The 19331-nt window shown below is 47.7% G+C and overlaps 1 protein-coding gene across 1 annotated transcript; it reads left to right on the forward strand.

The window, feature by feature from the left end:
- Positions 1 to 601: 601 nt before the first annotated feature.
- Positions 602 to 16737, forward strand: TMED10 (transmembrane p24 trafficking protein 10). The gene is made up of 5 exons (XM_069783848.1): positions 602 to 878; positions 5040 to 5160; positions 9656 to 9729; positions 13852 to 13978; positions 14458 to 16737. Exons 1-5 carry the CDS (start codon positions 651 to 653, stop codon positions 14577 to 14579), a joined length of 672 nt encoding a protein of 223 aa, XP_069639949.1. The 5' UTR covers positions 602 to 650; the 3' UTR covers positions 14580 to 16737.
- The last annotated feature ends 2594 nt before the right edge of the window (positions 16738 to 19331 follow it).

Raw genomic sequence — 19331 nt, forward strand, 5'->3', positions numbered from 1 at the left:
GCTGTCAAAACCACTCGCATACCTCAGCCGCCATCGTATTTGCAGGATGCTGATCCAAAGCGGCGAGACATCTGGTAACGCTAAATTTTCTTGGCCACAGAAGACAAGAGAGAAATTACTCAGAGGTTTAAAAAAATAATAATTGAACAGCAAGCGCGTCTCCCAGAGAAGGACCTGGGAGGCTCCCAGCTGTGCGGAAGGCTGTAGGAAATTCAGACTGCTTGCCCATCCTCAGCACGCTCCCCTGCATTGGAGCACGGTTTGATTTTTTTTTTTTTTTAATTTTTCATGTCTTTAACGGATGAAATAATTGTTAATCATTATCAGCCGCTACTAACGAATGGACTTCATCAAGCATTTATTAAATAACGAAGTAGTCCCCTCGAAGGGGCAGGCTCCAGTACCTAAGCCCCGTACACCGGCACCCCGAGGAACAGGCGGCCGGGAGGACACGGGATCCCCCCTCACGCGGGGTCCGTGGGACGGCGCTCCCGCCCCGCGGCCCCCCCACCCCCGCGCCCGCCGGGCGCCGGGCGCAGCCCCGCCCCCGGCCCCGCCCCCGCCGTGACGCAGGCGGCGGCGCTGGTCACGTGTGGCGGAGGCGGAGGCGGAGGCGGAGGCCCGGCCCGCCGCACCCGTAGACCGCCGCCATGCCGCTGCCGCTGCCCGGCCGCCCCCGCCTCGGGCAGGCCCCGCTCCTGCCGCCGCTGCTGCTGTTGGTGCTGCTGGTGGGCCCGGCGCGGCCCATCTCCTTCCAGCTGCCGGGCAAGGCGCGGAAGTGCCTGCGGGAGGAGATCCACCGCGACACGCTGGTCACGGGCGAGTACGAGATCGGCGCCCCGCAGGGCTCCTCCACCGGACCCTCCGCCAACCTCAAGGTGCGACCGCGGTCGGCGGCGCCCCGGCGGGCGGGGGCGGGGGGGGAGCCGGGGGGGGAAGGCCGGGGCGGGCGGCGCGGCCCCGCCTCCCCGAGCGTGCGGGGGCGGGGCGGGGGGGGATGAGCGACGTTTTCCACGCGTGACACCAGCCCACGCGTGGGTTTACAGCGGGCCTGGCCTCCTGCCTGCGGCGCATCGCGGGAGGGATGGGGCAGGACTCGCCTTGTGCTCGGGGCCGCCGGCTCGCCCAGGGGCTCGGGCTCTGCCGTCGGGGTGTTGGGTGCGGGATATTGGCTTGAGCCACATACAAGCTCTTTCCCCGCAAAAATCACGTCGCGGCGGCCCCGTATAATCCGCACGGCGAAGGCCTTCGGCGTGCGGATTATACGGCGGCCGGCGGGCCGGGCCGCTGCGATAAGGCCGTCCTAAGCCTCATGACAGCGTGCGAGGGGGAAAGAGGTACGGTGACGTGGCTCCCCACGTACGGCCTGGCACGGCGGGACGGAGCAGCAGGCGCGGGGAAAGAGCAAGGTGGGGGCTTAGAAACCAGGTTTTGGTACGCAAAATGGCTGTTCCCATCTTGCTGTGTCGTGGCTCACCTGAATTTTAGGGAGGCAGGTGTTTGCTACGGGGAAGAAAGTGGTCCTAAAGCATCCTTAGGGAGTATAAGGGAAGCGTCGGCAGAACATACGTGAATAATACACCTATGTGACAAACAGCTATTAAAACTTCAACAGCTTCGCTTTAATTGTGTCCGCAGTCTGCCTTTCCTAGGCTTTCTTCAAATTTCCCAACTAGCTGAGTAAGGTCTGTTGCTAAGTAATCACTTCATAACGGCTTTCTGTCTGGTTTTTACTTCTGTCTAAGCTCCAAAGGCTTCAAAAGTAAGCACGCAGACAGTCAGGGTGGTCTGCTCAGGAGTCTCTGAACTCTGTGTTACTCAGTGAGTATTTGAGACCTCCTGAAATGAAGTTGCCCTTCTAGCATTTGCCAACAGACACCCAAAGGCTTTGGGTTTTTGGCAGTTGTGCTTGGTTATGGCTAGAGAAGGCTGTTTCTGGAGTCTTGCTTTTTTAAAAATATTGTTTTGCTGTGTATGGTTACATCATTTGTAAGAGGAACCTTGTCTGTGTATAGGCAGAGCCAAGCAGCCTTACTGCTTTAAGTTGTTGTTATAGTATTTGCCTGGTAAGGTGCATGTATTTCAGACTGAGTGCCATGTTACCGTCTGTCTCTTACTGCTCAGTGATCAAGCTTCCTGGTTCACTGGTTGCCCACTCTTAGGTCAACTGACCCCAGAGTCTCTTCCAAAACTTACTTTTATGACTTGTCTAGGGAGGTAGTGAAGCAGTGAATCCCATGCTTGAGTCTTAGCCTGGCTTTGCTGCTGAAGTTGGTGTCCAGGTGGGACTGCTCATGGAAGTTGTATTTTACTGGAACTGTAAACCAAAAATAAAATAAAATAAAGTCCTGTACTAGTTTGAAAAGCCACAAAGGAGGAACAATAATGTATGCAATTCTTGCTTACCTTTTTATTGTTCAGGTATGCTGTGGCCTCCCAACACACTGAGCCTGTTATAAGTGCTGTAACACCTCTGTTAGGTGCATACATCTAAGTTTGCGTGGGAAAAGTTAGTTCAAGACGCCAACCATGTCTGCAGGTGGTCTTGCTCCTTCTGCACTGGATGGCCTGCTTTGGTCCCCTGGATCGGGCCACTGAACGTAGGAGGTTGGTAGTGAATCCTGGCCGGGCTCATTACAGTTCCTGCTGGTGAGCTACGTTTTGTGTGTGTGATACCCCAGCGCTAACAGTGGCACCCTCTGTTTTGGAGGACTCCGCCGGCTCTGCCATCTGGCTGCTGAGGGGCAGCATCGGGGCGGCTGAGGTCTCGCTTGGGCCTGGCCACGTGCCTCTGCCCCGTTGTCGAGGCTGGTGAGGCTGGCGGTTTGGGGAACTGTCGGGCTGTTTGTTAAGGGCGAACAATGCCCTGTCTGTAGGGGATTGTGTTACCGTAAATAACGTTAGAATAGCATGAAAAATCCCTTTCAGGTCAACTCCCCCACAGTGTTCTGGCTGGGCTATTAGCAGCTTCTCCCGCCCCCGCACACCCAGCTGAATGGGCAGTGTATTTGGCTGATTTGGGTAATGCTATTCAGTTTTGATGTAAGTGGACAGCAGAGCTTTTACTGTCCAGAATCCTGTTCGTGAGCAGGCTATTGCTAGAGCTGCAAAGGGCAAAAATGGATCAAGCTGCATAATATTCTCTAGCTAAAGGTTAGCTGTGGTGTCTACAAAGCCCTAAGGGAATAGTGCTCAAAATAATAGGCACGTTTGAGAGCTTTCTTTACTGTGTTCTTGTGACTGCTTCTTGGGATGGAGAACCCAGTGTGCAGATTATATGGTGTCATGCTGAACCAACATCTTGGTTAATCAGGACCGCTCCATTAAATTGCATGCACCGTATGGTGCCCAAAACACATGCTTTTACATTGTGTCTGTGTGGCCGGGTGTGGGATGGTCCTGTACTCTATCTAGCAGGGCCTGCTCACTTGAGCCGAGAGCCTCCCAATAGTCTGGTGGCTTCCAGACTGGAGGTGGCTTGTGTCTGGTGGCTTGTGGCAGGGGGATGGCAACACAGCTGCCTGTGCCTGACTATGCAGGCGTGCTTTCATCTGCTCACCGCTTGAATACAGGTAGAGCTCTGAGCAGGAACTGCAACACGGGAGGAGAATGGTGCTCCTCGTTGTTCTCGGATGCTGACAAATACCATATGGTGCAGGGGCAGCTACAACAAATCCTGTAGCAGACAATTACGGGATAACCTGTATGTAGAGGAAGCTTGTTCCTAAAGTCTTGCCTGCTATGGTTTATACCCTGAGGCACAAGGGTTTATATACTTTGTTATTTTTCCTGCCTAATGCAGCAACTCTCATTATCCATGTGAAGGTCCGCACCTGTTCCGAGTCTAGTAGGCTGCTGGCATCAGTGGTATCCCATGGCAAGGGGTTAATTAGGTGTTCTAATAAGAATAAAGAAGAGTATTGCCTTAGAATAATTTTGGGTACATAGCCCTTTTATATGGGCTTTGTACAAGGAAACAAGGCTGTTTTTCTGTTGTAAGATGGATTAAAGGAGAATGTCTGACTTACCTTCTCAATATCACAAATCATTTTGTGTACTTCTGTCTTATGTACCTGTAAAATTATTCCCAAGCTTTTTAGTTTCTTCACCTCTAAGACTTTAAAAGACCCCTAGTAACTTTAGCACTCATGCTTTTTCAGACATACCTGTTGAAGGATAGAGCTGAGGGAAACTGGGAAGCGTTCCAGTGGAATCCACACGGTTGATTTTCATGCAGTATTGTAACGTCTTCAGTTTTTTTTCACTCTGTCAATGGTTAGAGTATGTCAACTGGATGGAGCCTTTAATTGAGCACAATAATTCTCAAGTCTGCGTCATGAAATGTGTGTCCTTTTTTTACTCTTTGTTGAAGCATTTTTGTAGACCTACAGTTTTTGCCTATTCTTAGTAATTTCATAGACTTAGCGCAAAGCAGTCATTATTCTGTGTAGTCTGAATTGTCCTCTGAAGTGGCCACTTTTATGGATCTTGGCACCCAAACCTTGTATAACTCAGGGCCATGCTGGTGGTTCATTTCTAGAGGAATAGATGTGCCCTTCTCCATTTCATCTTCTGGGGAATGAGTCTTTTTTGTCCCATGAGGCTTCTCTGTATCTCTGTTGCTATGGGAATTTATGAATTTTGCTTGCAAAATGAAGGCAATGAGTAGCAGTTTGGTTCAGCTAGAGTTCCTAAATGTAGTCTGTCTTCAGGGGTTATAGGAGGAAGAGGAATTAGTGTGGCTTTCGGTTTGGGGTTTTTTTTTGGTTGGTTGGTTGATTGCTTTTTGGTGGTTTTTGTTTGTTTGTTTGTTTGTTTAATCTAGGAGTCAATAATTACCTTAGAAGCACTCTGACTTTGTCAGCTCCTGGAGTGGGGATGAGGAGGGGAGGAATTGATAATCATGAGGAAGGAGGGGAAACTTGAAAGGAGAAAGCAGCAGATCCAAAGGGGAGGCTGGGAGTACTCTTCCTGCACAGGCAGTGTGAGCCCATTGCAGCGAAACACTGTGTTTCTTACCCTCCTTGTCTCTCTTACAGATAACCGACTCAGCTGGGCACATCCTGTATGCCAAGGAGGATGCCACTAAGGGCAAGTTTGCCTTCACCACTGAAGACTATGATATGTTTGAGGCCTGCTTTGAGAGCAAGCTTCCTGTGGGTAAGTGAAGTGAACGGTCTGTTGGCTGCTTCTAGCTTCTGATCAAGTTCACGTAGATATGTGGATTAGGGGTATGGGTAAAGTGGTCCTGGGTGTGGTCTGCAGAACACTTTGAGTTTTAAAGGTGATCTTCAGGAGGTTCTGGGCAGTCTTACTGCAGAATATCTGCTGTCAGTGTTGCATTTGAAGTTAAGTAATCCTCTGTGGCTGTCGTGTAGAGCGCTTGGGTTTCCTGTGAAAGGGGAATCATGTGTTCCTTCTGCAGAGGTCACTACAGTTGCAATGAGTGGCAGTACCAGGGAGCAAACCACACCTCTTTGCCCTTTTCATGCTTCTCCCCATCTTGCAGTTGAGCCAGGACAGAGCAGAATGCCATCATCTCGAGACCCTGTCTTTCTCCCCAGCTGACCATCTCTGCCCATTTTGTGGAACGTGATCTCTCCACAATGTGTACTTGGCAGCAATCCTACGTTAGGTTAGCAACCATTTTCTCTGTGTGTATGTATAGAGAACGTGGCCATGGTTTGCACCCACAACTGCTCTCCAAGTGGTCAATAAAGAAAGGGAAGGGGAAATGACCAGGACGTCAGCCTTGAATTTGTGCTGCAGGGATGGTTGCCTAACAAGCACTGAGGCTCGTTTCCTGTGAGTGTGACGCATGTGCTGCTTTGAGTGGCTGGGCTCAACTTCAGGACAAACGTGCTGAAAACAGCCAGCACGTAGGCTGTAGTCTCATTTGCGGTGGTGTGAGCGCATGCAAGTTTGTAGGTGCTCACATCTTTTCACGGTCACTGTCAGAGTTCTGCTCCCTGGACCTGGTTGTTCTTGGGTCTTATCCTAAAAGGTCCCAGAGCATTTCACAGAGCAGTCACTAGCAGCATTCCTCATGTCTGTTGAAAGGCAGCTTCTGTTTTGCTGTTCTGCTCCACATGTAAGATACAAATAGCTTGCAAGTTGAAGAGAACTTTCCAGAAAGAGAAGACTGTCGTCTTTGCTGGGATTGGGAGGGACCTGGCTTGTAACACCTCTTCTATGGTATTTTACAGATAAGACAGTGACCCCAAATGCTCAGGATTTTGCTTTTATTTCACTCCAAAGGTAGGGCTTCCAAATGCTCCTTAACGCATTGAGACATGCAGGCACTAGTGACTCATCTGGGAGTCACTCATGCTATTTACTGTCTAACACCTGGGTGTTTGGGAGGTCTCCAGACTGTCCCACAAATCCTTTCATAGCTTCCATGTGATCACACATTGAAGTGGGAAAGGCTTCTTTCTTCAGTTGTGTCTAGACTCTTACTTCAGTGCTTGTGACCAGAGGTTTCTTGCCTAGACTGAGCCCCTTATAGCTCTTTTGATTGTTGGAAATGTTTGTTCCCTGGCTCCATTGTATTGTTGCAAGTTTGTTTTAAAGCTTTCAGTACTGATGAGGATAAAATATTTCAAAGTGCAGATTCTACCTGGTGACTATTGGGGCATTGAGGTGCCAAAATCTAGAGCTGTTCGATTGAGCAGCTGGATCCTCTTCTGGAGGCTTTTTGTTTAGGGGCCTCCAAGCTGCTGGTTTCTTTTTGGACTCAGATGCGCCAAATTCCTTGCTAAAGAGAGATCCTCTGTGGTGAGTATCTCCAGATTTCCCATGGCTGTACTGGAAATCAAGCAAGTATTAAAGTAAAGGAGGTGGCACTGTGAGGCTTGCTCATCTGCAGGACATGGTTAAGGTACTGTGGAAGACATAACTATGTCACAAGGAAGTGCCTTGTTTCGTCTGTAAGGTCAGCATGGGAATGGGGGAACTGACCAAGTGCCGTTTTATCCCCATGTTTCTCTTTAAAGGTGGGATTTTTTTCACAGTCTCATCAAGTAAGTGATCAGGACTTGTAGTGTGGCAGCCAAGGAATAGTGGAATAGAAAAACTGTTGGTAGAGGAAGCCCAGAGCCGTTGGGACCTGAGGGGTCTAAGCAACTGGGATTTCTCAATCCTTAACCACAGAAATGAGGAAGACGAAGTGAGAAGAAGATCCTATTTAGAAGGTCCACCTTATCAGAGTGGAGGAGTTCTTAGGGTGCTTCTTGGAGCTACGGGTGTTTGCATGACAGGCTTTTTTCCCCTCTTCCAGTGTGGAAGGGTCCTGTCTTCCTGACCAGGGCTCTGTTCCCAGGCACACTTACTCTCGCACTATATGCTAATCCCCGAGAAGAACAGCCTGGCCTGCACTACATGCTCCCCTGTAGAGCTCTTCCTGTGTGCTAATCTCTACCCCTTTGCTCCTTCTGTAATCCTTCTCTTCCCAAACTTTCTTAAGAGTGTTATGGCTCATTTTTTTCTGGAATTACTGTGGGAAATTTTTTTTACATCTAGTTCAACTATCCTGTTTTTCCACTGACTTTGCAAATTAGGAGCTCTGCTAATCTCCCAGGAAACAGTTCTGTGCTCATGTGAGATGACCTCTTGAAGACCTCCTGGGGGGGATGTAGGTATCAGTTTAGTTCAAGATCTCTGGGACTTAACTGTTTTTCTCTTTGCTGCTGACCCCGTCTGCTCTGGTGAGCTGTAGCTGCAGGAGGAGCAGGGAGTTACTGAGGATCTGATGAGCGTGAAGGGAGCTGCCTAGTGCCTTGGGCTCAGTAAACTTGTAGACAAACAGCTTGAGTTTTCCAGGCCAGTCCCTGACAGTGTTAACCTCTTGCAGAATGTCTGCTTTCCATCCCTTTGCATGCAGCAGCTCTAAGTTCTCTACTTTCTTACTGCTTCTTGGCAGCTCTCCCTTCCAGCCTGACAAATTAATCCTTCCAGTTCTGTTCTCCTGTTCACTGGCCTTTTCATCTTTCTCATCTCTTCCTGGAAGCTCCAGCTCTCCACCCAAGTTGCTGTAATTTAAACAACATTAAAAAAACCTCTCGCTGAACTGTGTGCTTTGAATTTTCTTCTGCAGCTTACTGTTGGCTGTTTTACCTGCCAGTCTCCAGGCATGCTGGTATATGTGTGGCATAAGTGGTCAAAACTTGTGGTTGGAGAAAGGAGCAGTGGGTGGTTGTATACAGCCTGTCTGTTAAAGAACAGTGCTGGGATTTGAGTTTTACAGTAACCGGTCTTTTATAAGAAAACCAAAAAATTCCATCATAATCCTAATTTATCCATTGGGCTCTTACATAGCTGGGTTTGAATTTTGAGCTCCTGTATCCCTCTGGAAATTTAAGAAACAGTTTGTAATTGATATGGACCATCTTGTCAGTAGGTTATTCTGTGTTCTGCTAGCAGTAGAAGGTGGAGGTGATTCTACTCTGGTGTTGAAAAGCTGTTCAGTGGGTAGAGAGAAAACTTGGGGATGTTGTACTGAAGACCTGGAGTATCTTCCTAGCTCTGACTGGAGTGACCCAATGTAACCTGCACACTGAATTTGCCTGTGGACTGAGGGAATGTCCACCTGGCAGCCTCCTAAGGCAAAGTGTGAGTATTGGATGAGCTCCTGGATAAAGACTCTGAAATTCATAATCTGAGTGAATTTAGACCTTGTGTTTTGCTGGCAGCCAGCTGAGGACAACTGTAAAAAAAATAAATCCCAAAGTGCTGTGATTTGGGAATGTGTTATGTACAGACATTTCCTTGGTGGGTGGTATACTGGAATATGATACTCAGGTCAGCTGATGTGCTGCATTCTTTAGGGTATCTTATATGCCTGTTCTATTTTTTTATTCCCTCCTGTGAATGTTTTCAGATGTGACAGTTTGTAGCAGTTAAAAGAAGCTATTAGCCATAGGTGTCCCTGGCCTGGGGGCTACAGCCTTAAAAGATACCTACTGTGCTGTTGACTGCAGCCTTATCCTACTCACTGTTTGTGTAGCTCCAGCTTGCAGTTCTCTGAAGTGGTGTTTTCCTGGCTTCAGAAGCCTCCTGCCATCTTGGGATTTGCATTAGCAGTGTGGGTCTCTGATATCTGAGCTGTTCTTTCCCTGAAAAGATATGTTGGTAAAGGGATTGCCTTAATTTCTGCAGATACTGCAGCATGTGAGGGTCAGTAGTTCCTGTATGCCATATTCTTCAGTTAAGCAGTTTACCTTCTGCTCCTTTGAATGTAAAATAATTTACAACCCCAGTAACCTTGACAAGTTGCCGATGCACTTCCTGCTAGGAGGAACGTGGGCTTCCCAGTTGAATATTTGTCCCTCTGGTGACTTGTCTTTCGCCAGGCTGTCTCATAGCAGCTGGTATTCATCTTCTAATCCTCTGCAGTTTTTACAGTGATTTGCATCCTACACACACTTAGCGCTTTTAGTTACAGCTTGTTCTCATTATCTTTGTGAGGCTCTCCTTCAGCCAGGATTTATTGTGAAGTCTCTGTATTTTTAGGCTGGACTGTGCTGCCTCCGCAGTTAGCTGCAGACATGGAGGGAGGGGAGGGATGTTGTGAGTTCTTCCTCAGTGGTGGGGAGAGCTGGTGATTTCCTGGCAGGCTGAATGTTTTGCACAATGAATCCTTTCATGATGCTTCCAGGAACAGGGAGGATGCCGGACCAGCTTGTGACTCTGGATATGAAGCATGGAGTTGAAGCAAAGAACTACGAGGAGGTATGTCCCCTGGCTGCCTGCACTGCAGGCTCCCCTTTCCCAGCACTCACGTGATGCCATTTGTAGATCTGGGACTCATGATGGGAAGCTGTTTTCCCAGCGGTGATGAAAGCCTGCCTGCAACCTACAATTCCAGTGAAGCTTTGTGTGTTAGGGGAGAAAAAAAAAAAAAAAAGACAAACATTAACTAAAATGAATTCAGTACTCTGGGAACTGGAGCCTAATGTGTGAATTTCTTTGCTAGTATAGCGTGACCCAGCTTCTGGGCATAGGCATTAGAGGCAACAAGAGACTGAGATGTGAAGTTTCCCCAGCCCCAGCAGCGGAGGGCATTTTAGGTTAATATCAGATCTTCCTAGAGGTCAAGTTGTGTTGTTACTGTTCCTAACTGTAAGATATACTGGCTCAACAGCCCTGAAGTGTCACTTGTACATTTCTAAGAATTGGCAGTGTATCGATGTAAAGGTGTTTGGCAGAGTAGTAGCTGGTGTGAAATGGGTATTTGGTTTGAAGGCGTGACTTTGCAAATAGGCATAAAGCCTAAACATTTCTATCTTAGGAGGACATTGCTTTCTTAGACCCAAGAGCCAGCTGTGTGGATTAGCAGTTGCTTTGTGGCTGGGACAGTCCTGGCTGGTTTGGATGCTGAATTTTGATGGCTGCTACTATGCTTTTGGCTCCCTAGAATTTGGGGTCAGCTAGCCCCCAGCACAGAGCCTGTGCCTGAAAAAATGAGAGTTGTTATGGGAGAAAGATTCCTGCAAATTATTTCTGTGTCCACTGCGCACAACAGCGTGGGAGATGCCTTAGGGAGGAGAGTAGGTAGCAGAGGAGCCTGTGTATGGTGCCAGTTAGAAAACTAACAAATTTCTGAGATGGGCATGCTGGAGTTTTTATATCCTTCTGAGCTTTGGGCTAGCTGGTCCTGCGTGGTTTAAGTCAGTCTAGAGCACATCCTATGTAGAGAGTAAGAAAGTGCTTGGGGTCAGGGAAGAGCAGAGCAATCGTTGGGCCAGCTGTCTGGCAACCAGCTACTGAATGATTACAAGATGTTGAAATCTTACAGGTTGACCCCTGAGAGCATAACTGGGAGGATTATGGTGATTACATTTACAGAATCTCTTTAAATACAACCCCGCAGTATACTCTGAATTACGTCACTGTAGTGCTACCTAGAAGCATTGTTCCTATGCAGAAAGATTCTCCTGTGCCTGTATATCTACATACCCACTGGTTGTACTGATACAGCTGTCTTGGAATAAAAGTAAGTATCCATTATGCTTTTCAGTGTAGTCAGATTGATGGAAAAGGTTCATGGACAAACCTGGGAAAAGAACAATTTAGACTTGCAGTCCCACCTGATACCAAATGCGGATCTTGGCAGCACTGGCAAGCATCCTTGACTTGTGAGGACCTCTGAGTGGCAGACTGTGTTGAGCCTTGTTGAGCAGCGTGTCTGCAAGGGACTCAAACTGGTTTACTGTTTGTACAGCTGCTACGGATGTTTAGCCATACTGCTTTGCAGTGTGTTTTCTTTTTTTATCCTCTCTCTCCCCAGGTTGCTGTACTATTTGTGGGTTTTGACTTGACAGGTTGCTGTAAGGCCTCAGAGGGGAGGACTGTTGCTCAGGTTTCTCTCCTGGAATTGCTGCCTTTTTGAGCCTTTTGCTTGTGATGTTCATCTGCTATAAGGTACCAGTGACCTGTATTCTCCCCCAGTTCTTGTTGAATTGCTGCAAGGAGACTTGATGCAGGGAGTTGAACAATGGTGGCTGATACTGTCCTGCTTGTGCATGGATATATGGAGTGAGAGGAGGGGTGATGTCCAAGTCTGACCTCACAAGCTTTCATAGATCCAGACATTCTTGAAGCAAAGCAACTGGGAGAGAGAGCTGGGTTAGAAAACCTAACCGCATGGCAGTGTCATGCCTTAGTTTTCTGGGGTAGGGAGGAATAACTTTCTCCATTCAATAAGTAGAAATGAAGGTAGCAAAAAGCAAGAAGACTTTTCAGAGGGAACCAGGAAGGCTTGGTGATCTAGGTTCCTTTCCAGATCAGCTAATCCTTGTCAATTCTTGGCTATAGGGCGTCTCTTTCTATGCTAGGAAGAGAGTTAGGGTTTGACAAATCTTTTAGTAGCCCCTGAGAAGTTCAGTGGAGATGTTCCTTCTAGGATGATGGCATTCCACCATCATAGATGCTTGGTGGGCTTTTTACAAAATCCCTTGGAGCAGCTGTGCATATTGGCTTCACTAGGGATGAAAGAGGTTCCAGGATGTGTGTCGCGGAGTATATGCAGTGCTAAAAATAGCTATCAGATGTTTCTAGCTACACCTATTAAGACCAACTGAAGGGATGCAGGATGGAGCAGACAAACCTTGATTTTTTTTCCCAGTGGAACCTTTGTAGCCTTTTGTGAATGCGGAAAAGTGCCCTCCAGGAAGATAATGAAGCTAGTCGACACAGGGCTAGCTTGTCAGTAGAGCTGACCAAGACCTTGTGTGTGTGTTATAGACCTGCTGCTCTAGCTGTGTCAGCAGAGCCTGGGCCGTAGTCACACATCCACTGGTGCCAGTTTTTCAGCAAAGCTCTGCTGGCACATACATGTCCAGGCTACAGGGTTTTGTCAGTACAACCCATTGGCTAGAAAGCAGGAGGGGATTAACCTCCCGTTTCCTACCCCGCCTCACAAACGCGCTCCAAATTGACACCGCTGTGCTGGCAGAGCTGTAATGCACAGCTCGCCTCAGCATAAAAATCCTCAGATGACTGCTTGATGGCCTGCAGCTTGCCAGGATACGCATGTCATGTGAAGACACTTAAGTGAAATGGCTGATTAGCTAGCACTGGCCTGGTCACGAGCATCTCTTCAGATGGACTCTGATGCCCAGGCAGCTGCCTCTGGAAGCAGTGTTTCAGGTTTGCCTGTACCCTGGGCACTTTGTTGCCTGCCTGTTGGCACCTGGACCACTGAGGGATGTCATCCTGTGGCTTATGTCTAAGTAATCCTGTGTGATAGTGAGACCGGTGGTGAGCTGCAGGTGCTCCATATGTTTTCTGTAGTTTTCTGTAGCGCATCTTTCTTCTGCTGCATTCCTCAGCATCTGGTCTTCATGGCGGAGGCCTGTCAGTCCTTGGTAATAGTGACAGATTCTACGCCAGAACCAGAGTTACCCAAACCCTACACTGGAGCAGTGGCAGGAATTGCAGTTAGCTTCCTTTGAGTAATGTCCTTGTGTCACAGATTTAGTCAGGTTGCAGCCAGGACTGGGGCAGGGACATGTGTTTACACATTCAACTTTAAATAGTTGTTGTTGTGGACTGTGCTTTCTAATTGAATGTCCTGTGGATTTTTCTTTTTGGATGCAAGCCTATGACTTGTAGGACTGTAGGCTGCATGTTCTGCACAAAAATGATGTCCTATAAACCCTGCTATTATGAGGGAAGTGCACTTTTTCTTTCAAACTGGCTCAGAAGCAGCCCATAAGTATTCCAGCAGCGTCACCTGGTGGCGTGAGGCAGATGAAGCACTTTGTAGTTGCGTGGTCCCTACCAAGAGCATATGCTGCCCTTGAGGTTATCGGTCTAAGGGATAAAAGCCCTGAGCTCTTGTGGGTGTAATCAAACCACTACTACTGGGAAGCAGGGTGCTCGAGCTTTCTGGGGTGTGTGGCAACAGTTAGCAAAGTGAGTCTTGCTGCTAATATCCCGTGTGCCTATAGAACAATATCGTATGCGTATGTAAGTTAGTCACCTGTACCTCAGTCTGTGACTTCTATTCACTGGAGGCTTAGTCATGTGGTAAGCTCTTCTACCCACTCCTCAGAAGCCAACTGTGAATAAGCTAACATTAGGCCGAATAAGGAAGAAATGTGCTTGTATGCATACTGTGCTCCTCTGTTGAGTAGGAGGGGTAGTAGGAAAGTGTGTTTCAGAGAACAGGTGGGAGAAGTGTTAGTGTTTTATGCAATGGTAGTTTCTGGCTTGTAGAGGTGTTTCCCTAGGGGAAGGATGCCCCAGATCTGTAGTATGTGAGGAGGAGTGGTTCAAACTGGCAGTAAAAAGCCATGTGGGAACTTTTGGTTTTGGCTCAGTGATTGCCTGACTCCCTCTGTTTTCTAGATCGCGAAAGTGGAGAAGTTGAAGCCTCTGGAAGTAGAATTGAGGCGCCTGGAAGATCTTTCAGAGTCCATTGTTAATGACTTTGCCTACATGAAGAAACGAGAAGAGGAGATGAGGGATACAAACGGTAAGAAACTCTGTGCTCCTTCAGAGGGATGGAGCTCTAAGACCCCTTATTTCTGCTGAATGTTTTACTAGGACAGCATTTGGAGATCAAGCGATGATAGTGGTCTCTGCCTGTTCTGTTCTTGGTGAGGGAAACCTGCTGATATTTCTCTCCCTCTGAAGCAGTCACTGAGTCTTGCGTGTCCCAGCTCTAGAAATCATTTCTTTCTGTCTCGGTTCCTAACGTGAATTACTCTGTACCATTTATTGTTGCCCATTAACCACAGTTTTGCCTTGTTCCCTCTCATTATCCTTCGCATTGTTCTCTTTGCTTTTATTCTCAAGTACTGTTGGTGCTTCTGTGCCCTTGCCTTCCTGCTGGATGATATCTCACCTTTGAAGTTTCGCAGGGGTGGGGAGAGAAAATCCTGGAAACTTTGCCCTCTTGAGGCACATCCTGTGATGTCAGACTCCCATGCAATGGTTTGTTGTCTGTTTCAGAGTCGACAAACACTCGGGTTCTGTACTTCAGCATTTTCTCCATGTGTTGTCTCATCGGACTGGCCACCTGGCAGGTTTTCTACCTGCGTCGCTTCTTCAAGGCCAAGAAACTGATTGAGTAAAGGAGCAAGTCCTCCTCCCCCTCCTCTCAGACCCAGCTGGACACCGCTGGGACTCAGCCATGGCCCCCTGGAGCCATCTCACAGATGATACCCACTGACTGAAGCCTTTCTGCAGGAACTTGGACCCTAAATGGGGAGGGGAGCCTAAACATTGAAGGCAATGGGGGACTTGTGAAATCCTGTTGGATGTTGAGGGTGGGGGAGGTTGTGATGGGTTTGGGGATTCCTGGGGCAGTGATTAAATAAAAAAAGATGTTTCCATGACAGCTGCAGCAAGTTTTTGCGCTGTCTGTTCTCCTTTTATAATCTTGGCTTGATGATGTCTCCATCTGTCTATGACTGTAGTGTTACTCTGAGCCACTTGACCCTGCTGAGCTCTTTAGGTGCCATGCAGCTAGCACTGGGGCAGAGCGGGGGATTCCCTGTTCTGACCAGCTGGGATCTAAGCCTCGTGCAAACAGAGGTGAGTGTAAAGCAATAGGATTCATCATTCCAGCAGGGCCTGAGGATAGAGGGAGGTCCAAGGTTTGGTCCCTGTCGTGGACTTCTGTGTTTCTCCTTGTGGGAGCTGGTGTCTTTGTGCTGACAGGTCAGGGCACTTGAGCATATGGTGGTTTAGCCTGGAGGAAGGGGAGCCTTGGAAGGAGGGCTTGGGAACGTGTTTGAGCTTGGAAAGGAGAAGCCTGCTTTGCTCAAATAAGCTGTCCAGCCTTGCTCCTTGTCCCACCCTTGCTCCACGTGTTTGTCTCGGATTTGCCTCCCTTGTTCTGAAATGATGCAGCAGTTTTCCTGAAAGCCTTGGTCAGGGATGGCCTTTTGTGCAGACAGGAGGCCTCAGTCAGATACAGTCACAGAGCAAATAGGAGCAGGTTATGCTAGGAAACTTGGTCTTACGTTGAGCAGGAGACTTTTTTCATCTAACAGTGTAGTGTTTATCCAGCAGGCAGCTGGCTGAATCTCATTTTTCCGAGACCTCAAAGCAAGGTGGGCTGCTGCTCATGTGGAACATGAGGGCCTGTGCCCTGCTTTGAGGTCTGAGGGTGCAAGGGGTGCTTTGCAGGTTGGCAGAGGAGTTGTTGGAAGGATATGGATGAACTCAAAAAAACCAGTACAGGGTAGGAATAGGCTAATTCTACGTCTGGGGGGAGTCTGAACTGTGCCCTCAACAGAACTGTTATTCTGCTACGCAGTACTACAGAGAGAGCAAGCAGCTTCTCGTCATTTCTCAGCTGTCCAGATGGCATGATGTTAAATAAGCCAGGCTGGGAAAAAAATGGGCAGGTTAACTTCCTGGACTTACCTGCTGCAGTTTTTAGGCAGTGATTAAAATTCTTTCACCTTCTCTGCATTCCTTCAGAGCAAATGGTTCAGCAGCGCAGCATTCTGTTGTCATGTGCCTAGACACTTCCGCCTAGGGAAGAGGTTGTCATGGCCCTGGGCCTGGGCTACCATTTTGAAAAAAGCATGGTTTTATAATTTCTGACCTGAATCTGATCTATTTCTGGGAAGGAAATGGTTGTCCAGGGTGAGGCAATGGGAAAGAGGATGAAAAGATGACCTCCTGTCATCTAAATATATTAGTACTTTGCCTCCCCTTTGCCATTGCCAAGTTCCCAGTGTTGTTAGTTCCACTGGCAAGGGCTTAGATTGCTTTTAATTTGTTTCTTTTTTGATAAAGCCATATTAAGAACCCAAGTCCACTCCTCTGCCCTTGCATCCATTTTATCCTTGTACGTTTCTGAAAGCTGTTACAGTGTGGAACAGCAGTGATGCCACAGGACTGAATTACAGAAGTCATTTGAAGGTAGTTTTAGGTCCTACAGTTTGAAGCCTGTAGATCTGTTAAGGTTTTGCTTTTGTTTTTATATAACTCGAAAAAACAGTACAAGAAAGGGGCCTTTCCAGTCTTGTCTGTTTTGATATCCTCTCCCCGTCCTTATCTGAGTACAAAGATACCTTTATCTTAAAAAAGGTGGCAAGACCTTAAGTTCCCCAGGTGACTGTTACACTGTCATCATTCTGGTGTTGGATTTTGATCTTCACTGTACTGGTACGATTACTGGGGAGCAGGTGTGGGGGACTGATATGGATTTACCTGTAATGACTGGTTGGGGGATTTTTGTCAACTTTCTCAAATAAAATTTCTTTGGGGAAGAACCTCAGTTGTCTGTGTGAGTCTTGTCCTCTTTGTGCATGTTCCTACCAACTGCTGTTTCCTGGAAGCTGACCTGTCAAAGGAAGCAGCAAGTACACAGACTTCCTGCAAGCCTTTGGGTTTCTCTAGCAACAGTTAATTTCTAAAGAATTTGAGAATTCCAGACTAAGGAAAGGTACTGGCTTGCATGGGCTTCCCTGCGAAGCGGGACCAGCACAGCAAGCGGGGTGTCTCTAATATAGGTTACCATTTGTTGCCTCCCCACCCCCCCCCCCGCCCCAGCCCAGTTATATCCCTCTACATGGAGGAATTTTGAGGCTGATAGTGAAACAGGGCTGGTGCTCTAGAGTACAAGATCCAGTTTTTCACTGTGGGTTCCCATGTAAAATTTAGTTCATGAAGACAAATGGAAATATTTTCAGTTTTGTGCTTTAAAGGAAAAATTGAATTGTTGCAAAGATGAGTTAGTCCTATGTGAGTGGCAGATGCTTACTGAAGAGAGTGGTTAGGTATTTACTGAACTGCTGTCAGATCTCCTCTGCTGAGCCTGCTAGCCTTTTGTCATGCAGTAGCCAAGTGAGATATGTCTCATAACAGGACTGGGGGCACATAAGTGCTACATAACTAGTTGGAATTATCAGGGAGAATTTCAAGAAGGGAAATTCCCAGATCTTTGGATAAGGATTAGCCTCAGCAAGTCCTTGCCCAGATGAATATTTGAGTATGTGAAATTGTACAGCTGTTCTTATGCGGTAGGTTGGCGGTGGGTCTGGGCTGTTTCAGAGTACTGCACATGCAGAGCTGGTGTCTTCATTCCATTTTACTTCTGGGAAATGGGCTAAAGTTGAGCTGTTGCAGATACTTGGGTCTGAGCCCATCTTTGTGTGTGACAGATATATCACTGGTAAATCTATAATTGCCTGTAGCAAACTGCATCAGACATTTCCAGCCTCTTCCACCCACTTGTCAATGTGACTAACGATTTAATTATCACACTACTTAACACAGCGCGTGAGTGTTCCTAAGTAAGGTATATCTTCAAGTATTCCCCCTCCTGCTATGCCAACGTAGGCTGCACCTTGTACAAAGTGCCTGTTGCAGCTGCTGTGTGCGTACACACATAAGGGGATGAGCTTTTTACATGCTCGTTTGCTCATTTCTTACAAGCTGCTCAGGTGTGTGAGAAATAACCCAAGTGTACAACACCTGTGTTGTCTCCTAACTGGCAGGTCAGGGACTGTCGATTCAAAACTAGTTTGGCAACTGGTTGGCGAGATCATTGGGGGGTTCCTGCCTGTATGTTTCACAGGGTCTTATGGCAGAGGTTTGGGAAAGTAGCGTGGCCTCTCTTCACCCCTGCCAGTTCCTGTGATGTATTTCTGTCTCTCATATTTTTAGTTGTCTCCCTGTGCTGTACTTGTCTTTCAGATGCCTGAGATGGCCTTGCCCTTAGTGAACAAAGTCTCTGGGAAATGAACTTCCCATACGTTCAAGGTGGCTTGTTGGGAAGGAGAGAGTACAAATCTGAAATGGGTATGTCTTTCACAGGAGAAAAAAAGTTGGGTGTGGTGGCTGCAGGGTTGGTAGTTTTGTCTGCTGCCCCTTCTGCACCTGAAAAATTTGTCAGGCTTGTGCTTGTTCTGTTGTTCCTCCCCCAGACCACCGCTGGTGGTGGTGGTGTGGTGGCTCTGGCAGGCCTGCCTTTCTCTGAGAAAGGTGGAAGGAGCAGAAGATTTAGAAAAACTGCCTATTGGCGTTTCTTGGACCTTTTTGTAAACCTGAAGCAGGTGAGCCCAAGTTTTTGCTGCAGCACTAAAATACTTGTATTTGCTTAGCAGTTTGTAGGAAGCCTCTTTTGCTTTGTACTGGAAGTCTGTTGCTCTGGCAGGAGTTGGGAGTTGCTCTGTTTCAGCTGCAGCTGAAGTGACTTAAACTTTCTGCAAAATGGTGGTAATGGATGCCTGATTGCTCCTTCTGTTGCCAGAGGCCCAAGTGGTTTATCATCTTAAACGCAATGCATTAGCTTCTGCACCTCCAGCTTGCTGACACAGCCTGCCAGAGGACCTGTGGTCTCCAGGTGTCCGTCCCAGTGATCTTTGCTATGAGGATCATTTGTTTAGCTCATGTTTGGAGAAAGCTACTGGACCCATCCGACTTGTTTTATTTCAGTTTTTACAATAAAATTTACACGTTGAATAACTTCCTTTGGGGGTACGTTACTCAAAAAAGGCAGTGACAGAACCATGCTTGTGTTGCTCTGTCTCACTTGTGCAGTTTTGTGTCACTTAATTTCATAGCTGATATTCCTGAGGTACCTTTTCCCTGAGCTTTTAAATCTGTTGCATTATGTGATCTTTGCATAAGGTACACCAGGAGGTTCTGTTGGAATTGTAATGAGATAAACTTGGATTTTCTTGGTTATATAGGGGATGCTGTTCCTACAGCTGCTACACAGCTGAGGCAGGCAGAGGGGAGGGCATGCTTGTGTTTTCCAGCTATATCCCATTGCAGCTCTGGTCTGATCTGCTGCAGAGCTTTACCTTCTAGGGTGTTCTCACCCATACCAGCTGCTTGGTCTTTATTTCCCCCTGAATATA

This window comes from Haliaeetus albicilla, chromosome 5, assembly GCF_947461875.1.
Source record: "Haliaeetus albicilla chromosome 5, bHalAlb1.1, whole genome shotgun sequence".
Taxonomy (NCBI): Eukaryota; Metazoa; Chordata; class Aves; order Accipitriformes; family Accipitridae; genus Haliaeetus; species Haliaeetus albicilla.

Excerpts from the sequence above, each read along its gene's own strand:
- TMED10 (XM_069783848.1), top strand. The coding sequence starts at position 651 with ATGCCGCTGCCGCTGCCCGGCCGCCCCCGCCTCGGGCAGGCCCCGCTC. Across the intron at positions 5,161-9,655 it reads TGAGAGCAAGCTTCCTGTGG|GAACAGGGAGGATGCCGGAC; the intron begins GTAAGTGAAGTG and ends TGATGCTTCCAG. Across the intron at positions 13,979-14,457 it reads GGAGATGAGGGATACAAACG|AGTCGACAAACACTCGGGTT; the intron begins GTAAGAAACTCT and ends TGTCTGTTTCAG.